Here is a 13,495-nt window from a genome sequence, read left to right on the forward strand (position 1 = left end):
ATCAGAGCCATCGGGAAGTGGGTTTCTCCTCTTTCCCAGCCCCAATCCAGGGCACCCAGCAGATGATTCCCAGAAGAATTTCTTACCAGGTGCCACTTCATGGCTTTTGTTTTTCACAGAGGGCTGAACAGCGCTATCTGGGCAGCAAGTAATTGCAAATTAAGGGTTAATTAAGTAGTATTAATATACGGGCCGAAAGAATGAAGGCACTGAAATAAAGTGCACAGTTCATCAGTCAAAACTGATCTGCCGTGTCCATTATTCCCATGCAAAGAGCTTGGATCAAACTACTTATCACAAACAGGGCAGGATTAATCTACAAGCCACTTTGTTTGCTTTTGACTGTGTTGGTGCACTAATAAATGAGCCAATTTATTACATGTGACAAGCTTGTGGTACACCCCAAGGAGCTGAATTAGACAGGAATTTTTAACCTCTAAAAACCACTTGGAAAAAAAAAAGGAAGCAAGAAGGAAAGCAATTCTTCCTCCTGTAAATGCATCCTGTAGTTGATTTGGCAACAGCCCAAAGACACACGTGGGGCAACGCGACAAGGGAACAGGCAGGAGGAGCTGGGAGCGGGACGGTCCCGCTCACCCCACTGGGATGGACGGCAGTGCCAGCAGCCGAGCACCAGCGGAGCTCGGGCAGGGAAGGTCCTGTTGCTGCCTCCCGGCTGCGCCCAGCACCAGCGCCGCAGGAAGAGGAGAGAAAAGGCTTTGCAGACGATGGGCTCGCTTGAGACGTGTGCGAACCTGAGCAGGGCCACGCCATCAACAGATCCAGCAGCGGGCCAGTGCAGCGAGACAAGGGACTTGAGACCTCCTGAACCCTCGGACTGATGAATCGTTTGATGCTGAATCCTCACAAACGTCCAAGCGACTGAAGGCCACAGACCAACAGATTCATCTGCAGTGAAGCAAACGGTGTCGCTGTTGCGTGGCCGGAGAAATGCGCGGCGGCAGCTCCGCTGTCCCGCTCGCAGGCAAACCCCCAGCCTGGCCAAGGCACCCAGCTGAGCTGGGGGAGCTCCAGGCACGAGGCCAGCCGGGATGCAGCGGCCAGATGTCAGCCACAGCTCAGTCACGGCAAACTCATTCCTGAGCCCCTCATCTCCTTTGATTTCCAACAGGACAGAGGCTCTCGTCCAAGTTTTTTTCCCCCAGGAAAGCTCCATGGAGTGAAAAACCGACTGACTGGGCAGGAACCGGGTACAAGCCACTCACACAGACACGAGCAGAGCACTGAGCTCAAAAAGGGAACTCTTCCTATGCTCAGCTAACACGTGAGCAAAGCCAGCAAATACTTAAAAGGATTCCCCAGAGAGGAAAAACTTCGCACATAATAGACAGCATTTCAAGAGACTCTGACATGAGTACATTAGTGCAATGTAAATAACCCTGCCACGCTGCCAGGGTGTGAAAGGGTGCGCCAAGCAGCGTGCAAGAGCCGCGTTTGCAGCCTAGGATTAAAAATGAGATTAAATAATAGTAATAAAAGTCATTCTCTCCCTGCCAAAAAGATAAGGAGGATGAGAGCCTGCTGGAAGCCCCGGTGTTGAAGTGGCATGAGAAAAGCTTGCCTGGCAATCCCGGAGATACCGGGCTCCGCGCCCTGCGTGTGCCAACAGGTCAGGCTGCATTCGCGCAAGCCTGGGCAGGAGCAGGCAGGCAGCAGGCAGCAACCTTCATGCGTACCCCCTGCCCATGGGAAAGGCACAGATGGGCGCAGGCAAGCACCAGGACAGATGTGCACCAGCACCACGCTGAGCGCTGCCCGGCCGCCAGCGCAGAGGAGCCAGCAGCGATGGCCGCTGAGCCCAACCTCCACATCCCGGAGGGCACGGCGTCCTTCTGGCTCCCTCCCGGTGCTCCACAGGCTAACACGGTCTTGGGGCTTAAAGCGGGAACCTGGGGAAGGTGAGCAGAGTCCCTCAGAAAGGTCGAGCCCCTCCAGGTCCCCAAACCTCAGCGGTCGCTTCTGAAGCTGGGGAGGGAACCGCTCCCCAGGAAAAGAGCATTTCCAAAGTTTAGGGTCTGAGGTGGTGATGGAAACTCGTGGACTCTGTCCCACAAGCAGTGCCAGGGTGAGGAGAGAGGAAATGCTGGGCGTTGGTCTGCGCCTCACAAGAGGCTCCCACTTGCCTGTCCTGGAAGCGCCGAGCACGTACCGAGGGGCACACGGTTAGCAGGGGTCCCACGCCCCCCAGGGAACGAGCCTCCCTCCTCCAGTGGGAGCTGCGGGTGCTCGAGCCCTCAGGGGACTCTGAGCAAACCTGAGAGCATCTTCCTACCTCCACCCCCCCAAAGGCCACGACCGCTGCAGAGACAGACACGAGGTGCATCTGCAGAACGGCTGGACGCTGCTCCCGGTGCCAGGCACCTCACCGGCTCACATGGTGCCGGAGAAGGGATCAGGGAGGACGCAGGGATGGGGGGATGCCCTCAGCCCCGCTACGGAGGACACCAATGCTTTCCAGCTTCCACCGGGGCAGCAGCAGCCGGAGCAGGCAGGCACGACTCTGCCTTTCCTGTCCAGGGGGTAGACTCTGCCAGCCCCCACCAGCGGTGCCTTCGCAGTGAAGAGAGAGGAAGAAGGGGAAGAGGAAAAAGCATCTGAGGGGTCCATTTTCCGTTCACCTGTCTGTATGGATGGGGGGGCGGTGAAGCGAGCGCAGACACGCGCAGCAAGCGGAATACGTCAATCAGGACGGATTTCTTCCAGCCAGGGAAGGGCCTCTGAGTCCTCCCGCAGTAATTTTCCAGGGCTGCTGATTGACTGGAGCCAGACAGCCCATCCCAGCACCCTCATCCCTCCCACGGAGGGGACAGTTGCATCATTTTGCCTTAAGAAATAAATAACCCCGGTGCTGAACCAGCAACTGCTTTGGAGGAGACCTTTATGCCAAGTACAGCGTGAAGTAGCAGTCTGCGAAGGATCGCTGCGCCAGAGGACGAGAGGATTTTGCTGGTCACTGGTGAGCAGCGGCAGGGACGAACCCGGCTGTGGCTGTCCTGCTGGCCTGGCACCTCGAGGCTGCTTTCCTGACACACTAAAACAACCTAACAAGGCTGCTCCCGTGAGGCAACAAGGGCAGCACAGTTTCCCTTGTCAGACGGAGGGAGAAACCAGGACACGGGGAGAGGTGGTTCCTTGCTCCAGCCCAGCCAGAGCAGAGCCCCCGGCACAGCACGGTGCAGCAGGACCAGCACGCCCGCTGTCCCTGCAGAGCCCCTGGTGCCAGCACGGCTCTGGTTCACTCCCCCATGCAGATACACACACCCCGTCCCCAGCCCTTCTGCCCCGTCTAACCCAGCCCGGTTCCCCGTTTGCTGCCAGCCTGAGACCCGACTGCCCCACCTGAGGCAGGAGCATCCCCAGCGCCAGGGCTGCTGGCACCGCGGTGGCAGAGCGGTTCCAACAGCCCAGGACAAAACCAGGGAAACCAACACAGCATCCCAATCCCAAACACATCTGGGGAAAGCGGCATTGCTTTCCCCGGCTGTTCCCCAGGGCTCCCCGAGATCTCCTTCTTCCCTTCGGCCCAGCCCTCGCTCCAAGCACCCATTACATGCCAGGCACTGGAGGCACAGCTGCTTGAGGAAGGGATGCAGCTGCATCAGAGCTGACCCCGTGCAGGCACAGCCCCTGCCAGCGCCACAGCTCGCTGCATCCTCCTCGCCTCCAGGACCCTGCTTTCCTCGTGTAAATCAATTTTGATGGAAACAAAAAATAAATCAGCAATAGCCCGTTCCCAGGAGGCAGTTTTGTTACGATGGATCACGGCCCCAGAGCCAGAGGCCCCAGGAGCAGCGGCTAGGGAGATAAAGGGAGGACGGACAGCTGGACGGCTTGGACTCCTGCCGTGAGTGGTACCCCCCCCCCGAGGTGCTGCGGACTCATGGTACTATGGGAGAAACAGGAGCTGAGGTAGAGCGGTTGCGTGATGCCGCCTGTTTGGGACCCTGGAACGACCGTGCAATGAGAGAATGGATGAAACAAAACCAAAAGAACATTACTAGGAAGGAAAGGCATACATACATATATCGGGTGATTCATCCGAGCCATCCGGACAATCCTTTTCCCCGTCACAGCGCCAGCCCTTAGATATGCACGTAATCTGATCTTTGCATGCAAACTGTTTAGGGCTACATGTCTTCGGTGCTGGATGAGAAAAGAAATAATGATAATAAACAAGATCAGTTTCTTCCCAAAGACAAGTTATTTTAAAAAAAATAAAATTTAAATTAAGGACTAGATTGCTTTTAGTTTGATTTCTTTCTAATGGCTCAGCAAAAGTTTTAGCCTGGCATCAGATCCATCAACCTTGCCCCTAAGGAAAGGAGAAAATTTAAACTGAAGCATTAATTACATTGCGAGAAAACAGGAACTGAGATCCATGATGCGTTAACAGATTTTAAAGATCATTTAACTTGGATGAATTAGCTCCTGGGAGCCAAAGGCGGTTTATTTTCTATGCTAGACAGTAAAAAAGACAGGGAAAAAAATAAGAAAACCCAAATGAGAACAAATTAAAAAGTAACATTTTTAAATCACAAAGACAGCACCACCAGCAGCAGCAGCAGGACGCGTCTCCATCCATCCTGCGCCCAGGAAACACATACGCGTGCGGTCGGGACGGCACTCCCAGGGGAGGGTCGGCAACCCCGGCACCAGTGTCCCGGGCCATGCAGAAATATAACAACGTCATAACAAAACCAGCAGAAAAACATAAGGCACAGAGCGCAGAACCGGCCTGAACCCCGGGGATGGGAGCAGGACTGGGAAGAACCCCCAGTGCTCTTCCCCCAGGCAGCTCTGGACTGGGGTGCACCCTCCCCCTGACAAAAGTGGCACCTCCAGGAGGCTGGCGGCAATGGGGGGGTCACTGCAGCCCCCCGAGCACAGGTGACAATGGGGGGGTCACTGCACCCCCCCCCGAGCACAGGCTGCAATTGAGGGGGTCACTGCGGCCCCTCCGAGCACAGGCTGCAATTGAGGGGGTCACTGCAGCCCCCCCAAGCACAGGTGACAATGGGGGGGTCACTGCACCCCCCCCCCGAGCACAGGATGCAATTGAGGGGGTCACTGCGGCCCCTCCGAGCACAGGCTGCAATTGAGGGGGTCACTGCAGCCCCCCCAAGCACAGGTGACAATGGGGGGGTCACTGCACCCCCCCCCGAGCACAGGATGCAATTGAGGGGGTCACTGCACCCCCCCTGAGCGCAGGCTGCAATTGAGGGGGTCACTGCAGCCCCCAAGCACAGGCAGCAATGGGGGGGTCACTGCAGCCCCCGAGCACAGGCTGCAATTGAGGGGGTCACTGCACCCCCCCCCGAGCACAGGCTGCAATTGAGGGGGTCACTGCGGCCCCCCCGAGCGCAGGCTGCAATTAAGGGGGTCACTGCAGTCCCCGAGCACAGGCTGCAATTGAGGGGGTCACTGCGGCCCCCCCGAGCGCAGGCTGCAATTAAGGGGGTCACTGCGGCCCCTCCGAGCGCAGGCTGCAATTGAGGGGGTCACTGCACCCCCCCCAAGCACAGGGGGCAATGGGGGGGTCACTGCACCCCCCCCGAGCGCAGGCTGCAATTGAGGGGGTCACTGCAGCCCCCAAGCACAGGCTGCACGACTCCCCCTTTGCCAAAGGGTTGCGGTTAGAAGGGGAGGCAGAGACCCTTGCCCGTCGCCGGCACTGCCGGGCTGTGCTTTGGCAGTCAGCTGGCGCTGCACCAAGGTCTCTTTTGGCCAATCCACAGCGGCGGGGGCAGCGCCAAATGTGACAAAAATGCGTACATAGCCATACACATAACACGCACAGGCCGGGCACCGGAGCCAGCCGGCTCGGAGGCGATGCCAAGGCAGGGCCAGCAGCAGAAGTTCAGGTAAGAGCTGCAGTCGAGAAGGGTCAAAACACAGTGAAGCCGTGCCGGCTTCGAACCCAACGCACCATGCTGGGGGATCCCAGGCAAGGGCCATTGCCCCGGCATGCAGCAGAGCCCAGCACCTGCAGCCCCGCCGGCTCGGGCTATCTTTTTTCCAGTCTTTCAGCATTTCACTTTTTTCCCAGAGATCCAGCTCTCTGCAGCAAACGCTTCCACGCCAATTGCAGCTTTTGCTCTGAACAGCGAGCCCGAGCCCTTGGGAAGGCAGGAAATCTTGAAAACCCAATGAAACGCAACTGTGAATGTTTGTTAAAAGCAAAGGCAGTCAAACACATGCAATTCCCTAAACGTTTGTCTTGTGTCATCCCTAGTCTTCTGCTAAATTCTCTGCTCCAAGAATCCACTTAACTTTTTACTCAGCCCACGGAAGGAGGGTCTCTGCATCTGCCTTGCTGCAGCCGCGCCAGGCAGCACCATGGGCAGGAGCCGCTGCCGGCGCTGCAGCTCATTTCACGTTTCATGACCCAGGCCGCCCTCAGGCTCCTGACAGGCAGAGAAGGTGCCACAATTTCTCTCCAGCTCCTGCCATGTGAAGGAAATGCTGCAGCCAGGCCCAGGCAGCTTCTGTCCGGTCTGCAGTGGGGATGCTGTGAGGGAAGAGGATGGGGAAGGTCCGGTCCCCAGTCCAAATCCTGGTTCCTAAAGGGTGGGAAGAAACTCTCCCCACCATGTAATGACGCTAATTATTCCTCAGACCTGCAAAAGGGCTTTGTCTGATGTCATCTGGTTTGACTGAAGAGGACCACCTCCTACAAACCTCGCTTCCCTTCTGTCTTTAAAGCATCAGCATTGGTAGCATTGGAGCTATCGCTTAGAGGGAAAGGCTCGACACCATGCCAGGGAGCTCAGTGCAATCAAGATGGAGACTGGACGTATCAAAATGGATGAAACATTCCCAGTTAGGAGCAGATGCCTCCCCCTCCCATCTTCTTTAGGCAAGAGATGACTTGGAGACCAAGCCTGTCCCCTTCCTCCTGCAGGATGCAGCAGCGCAGGGCTGGGAGCTCAGGGACAGGCGTCTCCTGCAACCAGCTCTCCTCCGAAGCCGGCTCTGCCGCCCCCTCTTCCCGGAGGAGCTCATCTTCCGCCTCCATCTCCCAGCCACAAGCGTACCAAATGCAAGATTCATTAGGAAAACCACAGCAAAGAACAGACACTCCCTTGGATTTCCTGCTCTCCCTCATCCTTCCAGGTCTCCAGCAGCCACAAAGTGACCTACGGCTGCCACAGCCGCCCAGGCGACCGCAGCCGGCACCCAGGAACCCGCCGGGCCAACAGCAGCCGCTGTCTCCCCCCCGGTCAAGTTCAGCTCCCAGCCTCTTACCTGCCTCCTGCCCGCCGAGGGGAGTGTGCAGATCTGCAAGATGAGGGCAAACCCCTGGCAAGCGGTTCCCAGCCTGCTGCCCCGTCCCAGCCACTCACAGCCCTCTGGGGCTGTGTCTACATGGGAGGAGAAACCAGAGCCAGGACAGGATCTTGTTTTGCACTGGAGACACCGGTCCTGGAGCAGAGATGCTCACCAGCAGCACAGAAGATTGGCCCCTCGCTCGAAAACATCATCCCTAAGTACCAGCACCTACACCTTGCAGAGCAGCCCCATCTCCAGGGCTGGCTATGCTCGGACTGGAGCAGAGCAGGTTGCAGAGCAGCCTGCCGCTGGCAGCAGCTCCCCCACGCAGGAGCAGAACACGTGGGATTTCTTCCAAGCACTGAAACATTGCTCGCGCACGCTTTGTCAGGCTGCACACGTGTCATGGCTTTCCTCATGGAAAGCCACCCCCGAGGACACGTACCCTGCTGACACCCGCCCTTCACAGAGGTGGCGATGCCCCAGCTCAGTCCTTCCCTTGGCGCAGGCAGACCCCAGGGAGCAGTCCTGCCACTCCTTGCCACCGCAGGGCACGTTAACCCACCATAAAGCTGCACCTGAACCCGGCTCAAACCACCGGCCGTCCCCCCTCAGCCATTCCCAAACACAAGGACGGCTTCGGCAGCACGAGGCCTCACGGTTTCTCGAGTGGCTTTCGCACAGCTGCATGCAGGGGGAGGGAAGGAGATCGCTTCCCCTCTCGGCAGCCGGCTCTCCAGGCTCCTCAGCAACCCCACGCACTTTCTGTTCTTGCACAGCATGTTCCCAGCGAGTTAAATGGCCCCAGAGTAAGTGTCGAGATGCCTCAGTGCCAGGTGGACAATTAGAGAAGGTGTCTGTTAATGCATCCTTCACACGGAGCCAAATTTCTTTCTGAAAGCCAGGCGGCTGCACCAGCAGAAGCGGCAATGGCAGCGGAGAGCGGAGCTCCAGCTCCAGGTCGGAGAATAAAGGCGCCTTCATGCAGCACACAATGGCCGGCTCAGAGCTGGGCCAGGACAGCTGCGAGAGCTGTCCGCGGAAAACACGTCTCTCTTTGGCAGTCGGAGGAGAGATCCCTGCTTAAAAGTAATTCAAAGGGGACAGAGGGGAAAAAATTGTACTAAAAAAATGGCTATTTGGGTGCAAGAAAGGGGATCCTTCTTCTCCAGTACGGGGCGGGAGCAGACACTTCAGCGAGGGCGCGGAGCAGCAGCAGGGTCTTCCCAGGCAGGACGGGGACCAAGAGCCCGGCTGCGCCTCCCGCCGTCCCACGGACACGGGCAGCTGGAGGCTTCGCATTAAGAGCGCAGCAGGTTGGGGAAAAGGGCTGTTAAAGAAACACAATGAAATACATTTCATTTTTGCCTAAAGCAAGAAATCAACACCTCCATTTAAATGGACTATTTTAGGAGGCTGGTGAGCAGGAGGTCTTCACCTTGAGCAGAAGCCAAATTACCTTCAGTGCACTGATAAGTTCGGCATAAAAACCTAGACAGACTGGAAGCAAACCACAAAAATATTGAAGAACTCCTTCCCTGAGCGAGCTGTACTTTCCTCTTCAGCCCAACTCCTCCTCCTCGGGAAGAGGTGGCTGGCCACTACTTTGCAAAGGAAACAGCGCTGGCCATAAATACGGCTGGAATGAGCATGATTTGCAAAACAGATGTTCGGGGGGGGGGCGGGGGGGGGGGCGGAGAAAGCGCAAGAGGGAGAAAAATAAATGCACTCCACATTCCTCCCAGGTCTCCGTCCCCAGCTACCTCCTCCCCTCCACGCTCGCACACCCCATCTCGCACGGCGAGGAGCCTGCCAAAGCACACACCTCCCGCACTGCGCAAACAGAGCCAGGCTCGCCCTGCACCCAGCGCCGGGGCGTGCAGGGAGTCTGCAAACCCGGCCAGCACGCCGGCTCGGCCCCGGCAGCGAGCAGCAGCTCGCCCTGCGCCGGCCAGGACGGACACGGCAGCCGGGTCCAAGGGGCAGCAGGGAGCCAGTGGTCTGCAGAGCCCTGGCCAGGCACCCCATGCCCCTGGGCCAGCCAGAGCAATGTGAGCAGCACACCCGGACGGATGCTCCCAGCTCCCAACACCGCACGTGCGTGCCTTGCCTCGGCAAAACAAAAATCTGCCAGGTCGTTCTGGAGGGCAAAAGCCAGGCAGGAAGCCATCGGACCCTGGAGCCAGGGGGACAGCGAAGCCCCAGCAAGCAAAGATGGCATCCGCCAAGCTCCAGCCCCATCAAGCTCACCACCATCCTGAGCACGTCAGCACGACGGGTGTGCCAGCACACGCCAAGAAGGCTTAACACACGCCAAGGCACAGGGGAAGCTGCTGCTACGATCTGCCCTGCTCCCAGTTACCATTTTGGCCAACTTGGGCCACTTTTAGCTGATTGCCTTTCTCGGGGGAGAGCCTGTCCCGTCAGCCAGCTGAACATCACGTCTTTGTCCCACTGTCCCTCCTCTTCACCGTCCCTCAGCTCTCAAGACGTCACTTCACTGGAGCATACCACAACTCAAAGGCCACTCTCCCCAATAACAGCCAAGCCCGTGTCCCCAGCGGGACCCCCCCAAAGCGCTGACACGCAGTCCCATGGCACCAAGCTAGAAGATTGTCCGAGTCGCCTGATTAACCAAACACAAAAATCAGAGTCACCTTATACTTTCATTTTTCTCCCCCACATCGTCCATCCTTTGTCCTTGACCTTCCAAAAAAACGTGGTTTGTTCCTTGTCTGTGCCTTCAGGACTCTTCAGATTTCCCAGTTTCTCTGCAGCCACGGGACAGACACCAGGAAAGGATAAAGCACAGAGGCACACGCACCCCTCGGCTCTTCCTTGGGACAGGGTCTGGGGCTTGGTACAGAGGCCATGAGGCTGATGCTAAAACCCCTAATCCCCGCAGGGGCACAGCTCGGTGCAGAAGTTTGTGCAGAATTTGCAAGCTGATGACTAATGTAAATTTGCCAGGTCCTTTGGCTCCAAAAAGCTAGACAGGGTAATAGAGACATTTAAAATAACAAAACCTAAAGTTTGTAGGCACATTTTTTCAAGAGGAAGGGGAAAGGAAGGCTTATTTGTTTGGTTTGCATTTAAATACAAGATCTCTAAACAGTTCAAATGCATTTTTGCAATTCTTCCATCCAGCCCCCTCGGGAAGATTCAAACCAGATCCGCTGCTCCATCCCAGCGCCGCTTCCATGAATGACGTTGCTGTGCGCTCCGGCCATTCCCGCCGGAGAAGCCGCGGGTATGCGCGGCTGGGCTGGGGGGAGGGGCCCGTCCAATTGCTAAGTAAATATTGACTTTAAAATACTTTTTTTTTTTTCCCTTTTCCTTTCAAGTCTGCCTATTGCATCTAAATCACGAGGCATTAACCTTCTTCAAATAAAAAAGACAATTTTGAGAAGAAAAACCCGCCTCCGCTTTGCCAGAGAGACGTTTGAACGGCAGCAAAACGCCATTCATAGGAAAGGCTCCAGCTGGAAAAGCACACCCCGGCCAAGGACGAGGGTGGTCAGGAGGGCTCCTGAGCGGGTCTGCTGCGACTCGCCTGGTTTTTAGAAACACTGAGGAGGCAAGCTGAAAACAACAACAAAAATCCAACCAAAGAGAAGCACCGGCAGAGCCCCCGACCGTCGCTTCGGGTGCCAAGCTGGTGCACCCCACAGCGTGCCGGCGCCTTCCCTGGTTTTTCATCCCTGGCTTCTGCTCGTCTCCCCCGACCTGACAGGGCGATGCTCTTGAGAACCAACGGGAAGCTCCCATCCCATCTGCTCCCAGCCCCGTCCCGGGGCACGGCCAGGGTCATCACCCCACGCATCAGATCCTGCTGCCAGGAGGGACAGGCAGGATGGGTTCCATCTGCTGCCCAAGAGCTGCCAGATTCACAGCAGCCCCCCTCGAGGCCACACCGAGCGTCAAAGCACTCAGCAAGGAGCCCGTCGCCCCGCGGGGACAGCCTGGCCCTCGACCCGGCTGTCCCCAGAGGCCGATCCCGCGCCCAGACGGCCCCTTCCCGCGCCAGCTGCAGGGCCGCGCTCCGCGCACCCTCCCATCGCCCACCTGGCCGCTCCCACGGCCGGGGACACCCGTCCCTCCCCGTGGGCATGGGGGACGCCAGGGCAAAGGCTGGGGGCACCTGGGTTCCTGCACTGGGTACCCTGGGGCACGCCAGGGAGGGGGAGCCCAGGACCCTGACGTCCCCCTCCACGCCGGGGACAAGCCCAGCTCCTCGCTCCCTCCAGGCAGCGGAGTCCCCACAGCCAGGGCAGGGAGGGGAGACGCAACCCAAGGGCTCAAGGGCGAAGCCCCAGCAGAGCCCTCGGCACACGCCGCCCCGAGGGGCCCCAGAACCCCAGGGCCTGTCCCCGGCGCCCACCCAGCACAGCCCCCTCACACCTCCACCACATGCCCCGGGACGGGATTTCCACCGGCTGCAGGACCTGCCGTGCTGCCTCCCGAACTCAGACAAAGGGGGAAAGGGAAGAGAAGACGGGGCAGAGAAGGATGACGGATGGGCAAGGGGGCGAGAACGTGCCCCTAAGGGAGGATGGAAGATGGAGGCTGCCCAAGAGCATCCGTCCCGGGCGGGGAGGGGGAAGGGGAATAAAATCATATTGCGGCTCCCAAGGGCTGCTTTCATCCGCGACAGCACCGCGGTCACCTGACTTCAAACAGATCCAGGGGGAGACGATTTAATGCGAACACGCATCAGGAAATCTGGACGCGCTGGGAGGAATGCGCTCCCCCGCCCGCCCAGCCCCTTCCCCTCCCGCTCCCTGGGCTCCGGCAGCTCCGCCGCCTTCAGATGAAATGCATTAAAAAAAAAAAAAAAGAAAAAAAGGAAAGAAAAAAAAAGATTTGCATTTTAAACCAAATTCAGAAGCTGGGAGATCTGCGGTGGAGTGCGATCCCCCTCCTGCCTCCGACCCCACGGAGAGGTCCGCAGGATGAGCTGAAAAATGGCAGGAGATGGAACCAGATGAAACGAATCCACAGCGTTTTCAGAACTAGGAAAAAAAGAGCTTGATCATACAAAACGTGGTGGGGAGGGGCAGAAGGGACAGGCTCCAGCCACGCAGTGGAGGGTGTTTCAAGGAAGAATCATGCTTTTTTGATTTCTTTCTCTTTTTGCAGCTTATCTGCAATTTAAATGAAGAAAAAAAAAAAGAAGAAGAAAAAAAAGTAAAAAAAGCATTTGCAGCCAAGAGAAAGGGGCTTAAGTCCTCTCAGTGCAGTTGGACGGGCTGCAGCCGTCCCTGGCCGGTGGCCATCCCTGCTGGGGGGATGCCCTGCTCCCCTCCACCAGGGCTGGCCCCTCTCCCTCCCCAGGCAAGGGAGCAGGCAGCGGCTGCAGGCAGGAGACCCTGCCAGCCAGGGGGGCTGGTGCAGAGGCCCCCCCGCCTCCTCTACCTGCTCAGAAGGTTTTATTCCCTTTATTTATTCTAGCAATAAGAAGTGGGATGTTTATACCCTCAGCAGTTGGGAACCCAAACAGAATATAGTGTTCTGCACTGGAGGCAGTTATTTATGGCTTGTGGCTAAAGCTGATAACGCTTCCTCCAGAGACCTGCCTGCATTGTGCAATAAAGCAATTGCACATTATAGATTAATAGGCATTTCATCTGGACAGCTGAATCAGGGGGCAGGATGCTGCCAGAGCTCAGCAGCAGAGCCTGGGGCCAAACGCAGCCCACGGGGGCTTTGCTGGGGCAGGAGGGTGCTGCGCTTCCTCCTGCCCGGGACGGGCATCAGCTCGCCAAGGCTTTCAAAGCACTGGAGCCGGGCCAAAACCATTGGCCTTAATTCATTAGTCAACTCAATTTCGCTGGCTTCGCAAATAAGGACTTTGTCTGAGATGGGGAAACGGAGCAGAGCAGCTATTGTGCCCCGGGAGCGGGCAGAAAGGGCCCTTTGAGAGGATACTGTGCCGGAATAAAAGTCACTTTTATCCCAGAATAATTAGTGTGCTCTGAGTACACTAATTATTCCTGCATAAAGGGACTTTTATTCCCAAGCAGCGGGTCTGCGCAGGGAGCTGCTCTGGATTCTGGTCCACCTGCCCATGTGAACGCAGCCCCCGCACCAGTGACAACCTGGCCAGCCCCGGCTCGCAGGGAGCGTGGATGTGGGGACCCACCGGCCACCTTGGGGTGGCCACCTCTGCACGTCCCGACCAGCACCTGGGGGGTCCCACCCCAGC

General features: G+C 57.5%; 1 protein-coding gene across 4 annotated transcripts in view; it reads right to left on the reverse strand.

Moving 5' to 3' along the window:
- LRP1 (LDL receptor related protein 1) overlaps nucleotides 1-13,495 on the reverse strand; it is a 93,111-nt gene that overhangs the window by 70,142 nt on the left and 9,474 nt on the right. For 3 of the 4 annotated variants that reach the window (XR_012039796.1, XM_072847424.1, XM_072847423.1), the window contains exon 2: nucleotides 4,042-4,164. The exons of the other annotated variant lie outside the window; for it this stretch is intronic. Coding sequence is in view for 2 of the 3 variants with exons in the window: in XM_072847424.1 (XP_072703525.1) it covers nucleotides 4,042-4,164 (123 nt within the window). In the remaining variant the exon portion in view is untranslated. The remainder of the gene's footprint in view (nucleotides 1-4,041; nucleotides 4,165-13,495) is intronic. 4 annotated transcript variants of the gene reach the window in all.

The sequence above is a fragment of the Ciconia boyciana genome, chromosome 27 (genome assembly GCF_034638445.1).
Source record: "Ciconia boyciana chromosome 27, ASM3463844v1, whole genome shotgun sequence".
Taxonomy (NCBI): Eukaryota; Metazoa; Chordata; class Aves; order Ciconiiformes; family Ciconiidae; genus Ciconia; species Ciconia boyciana.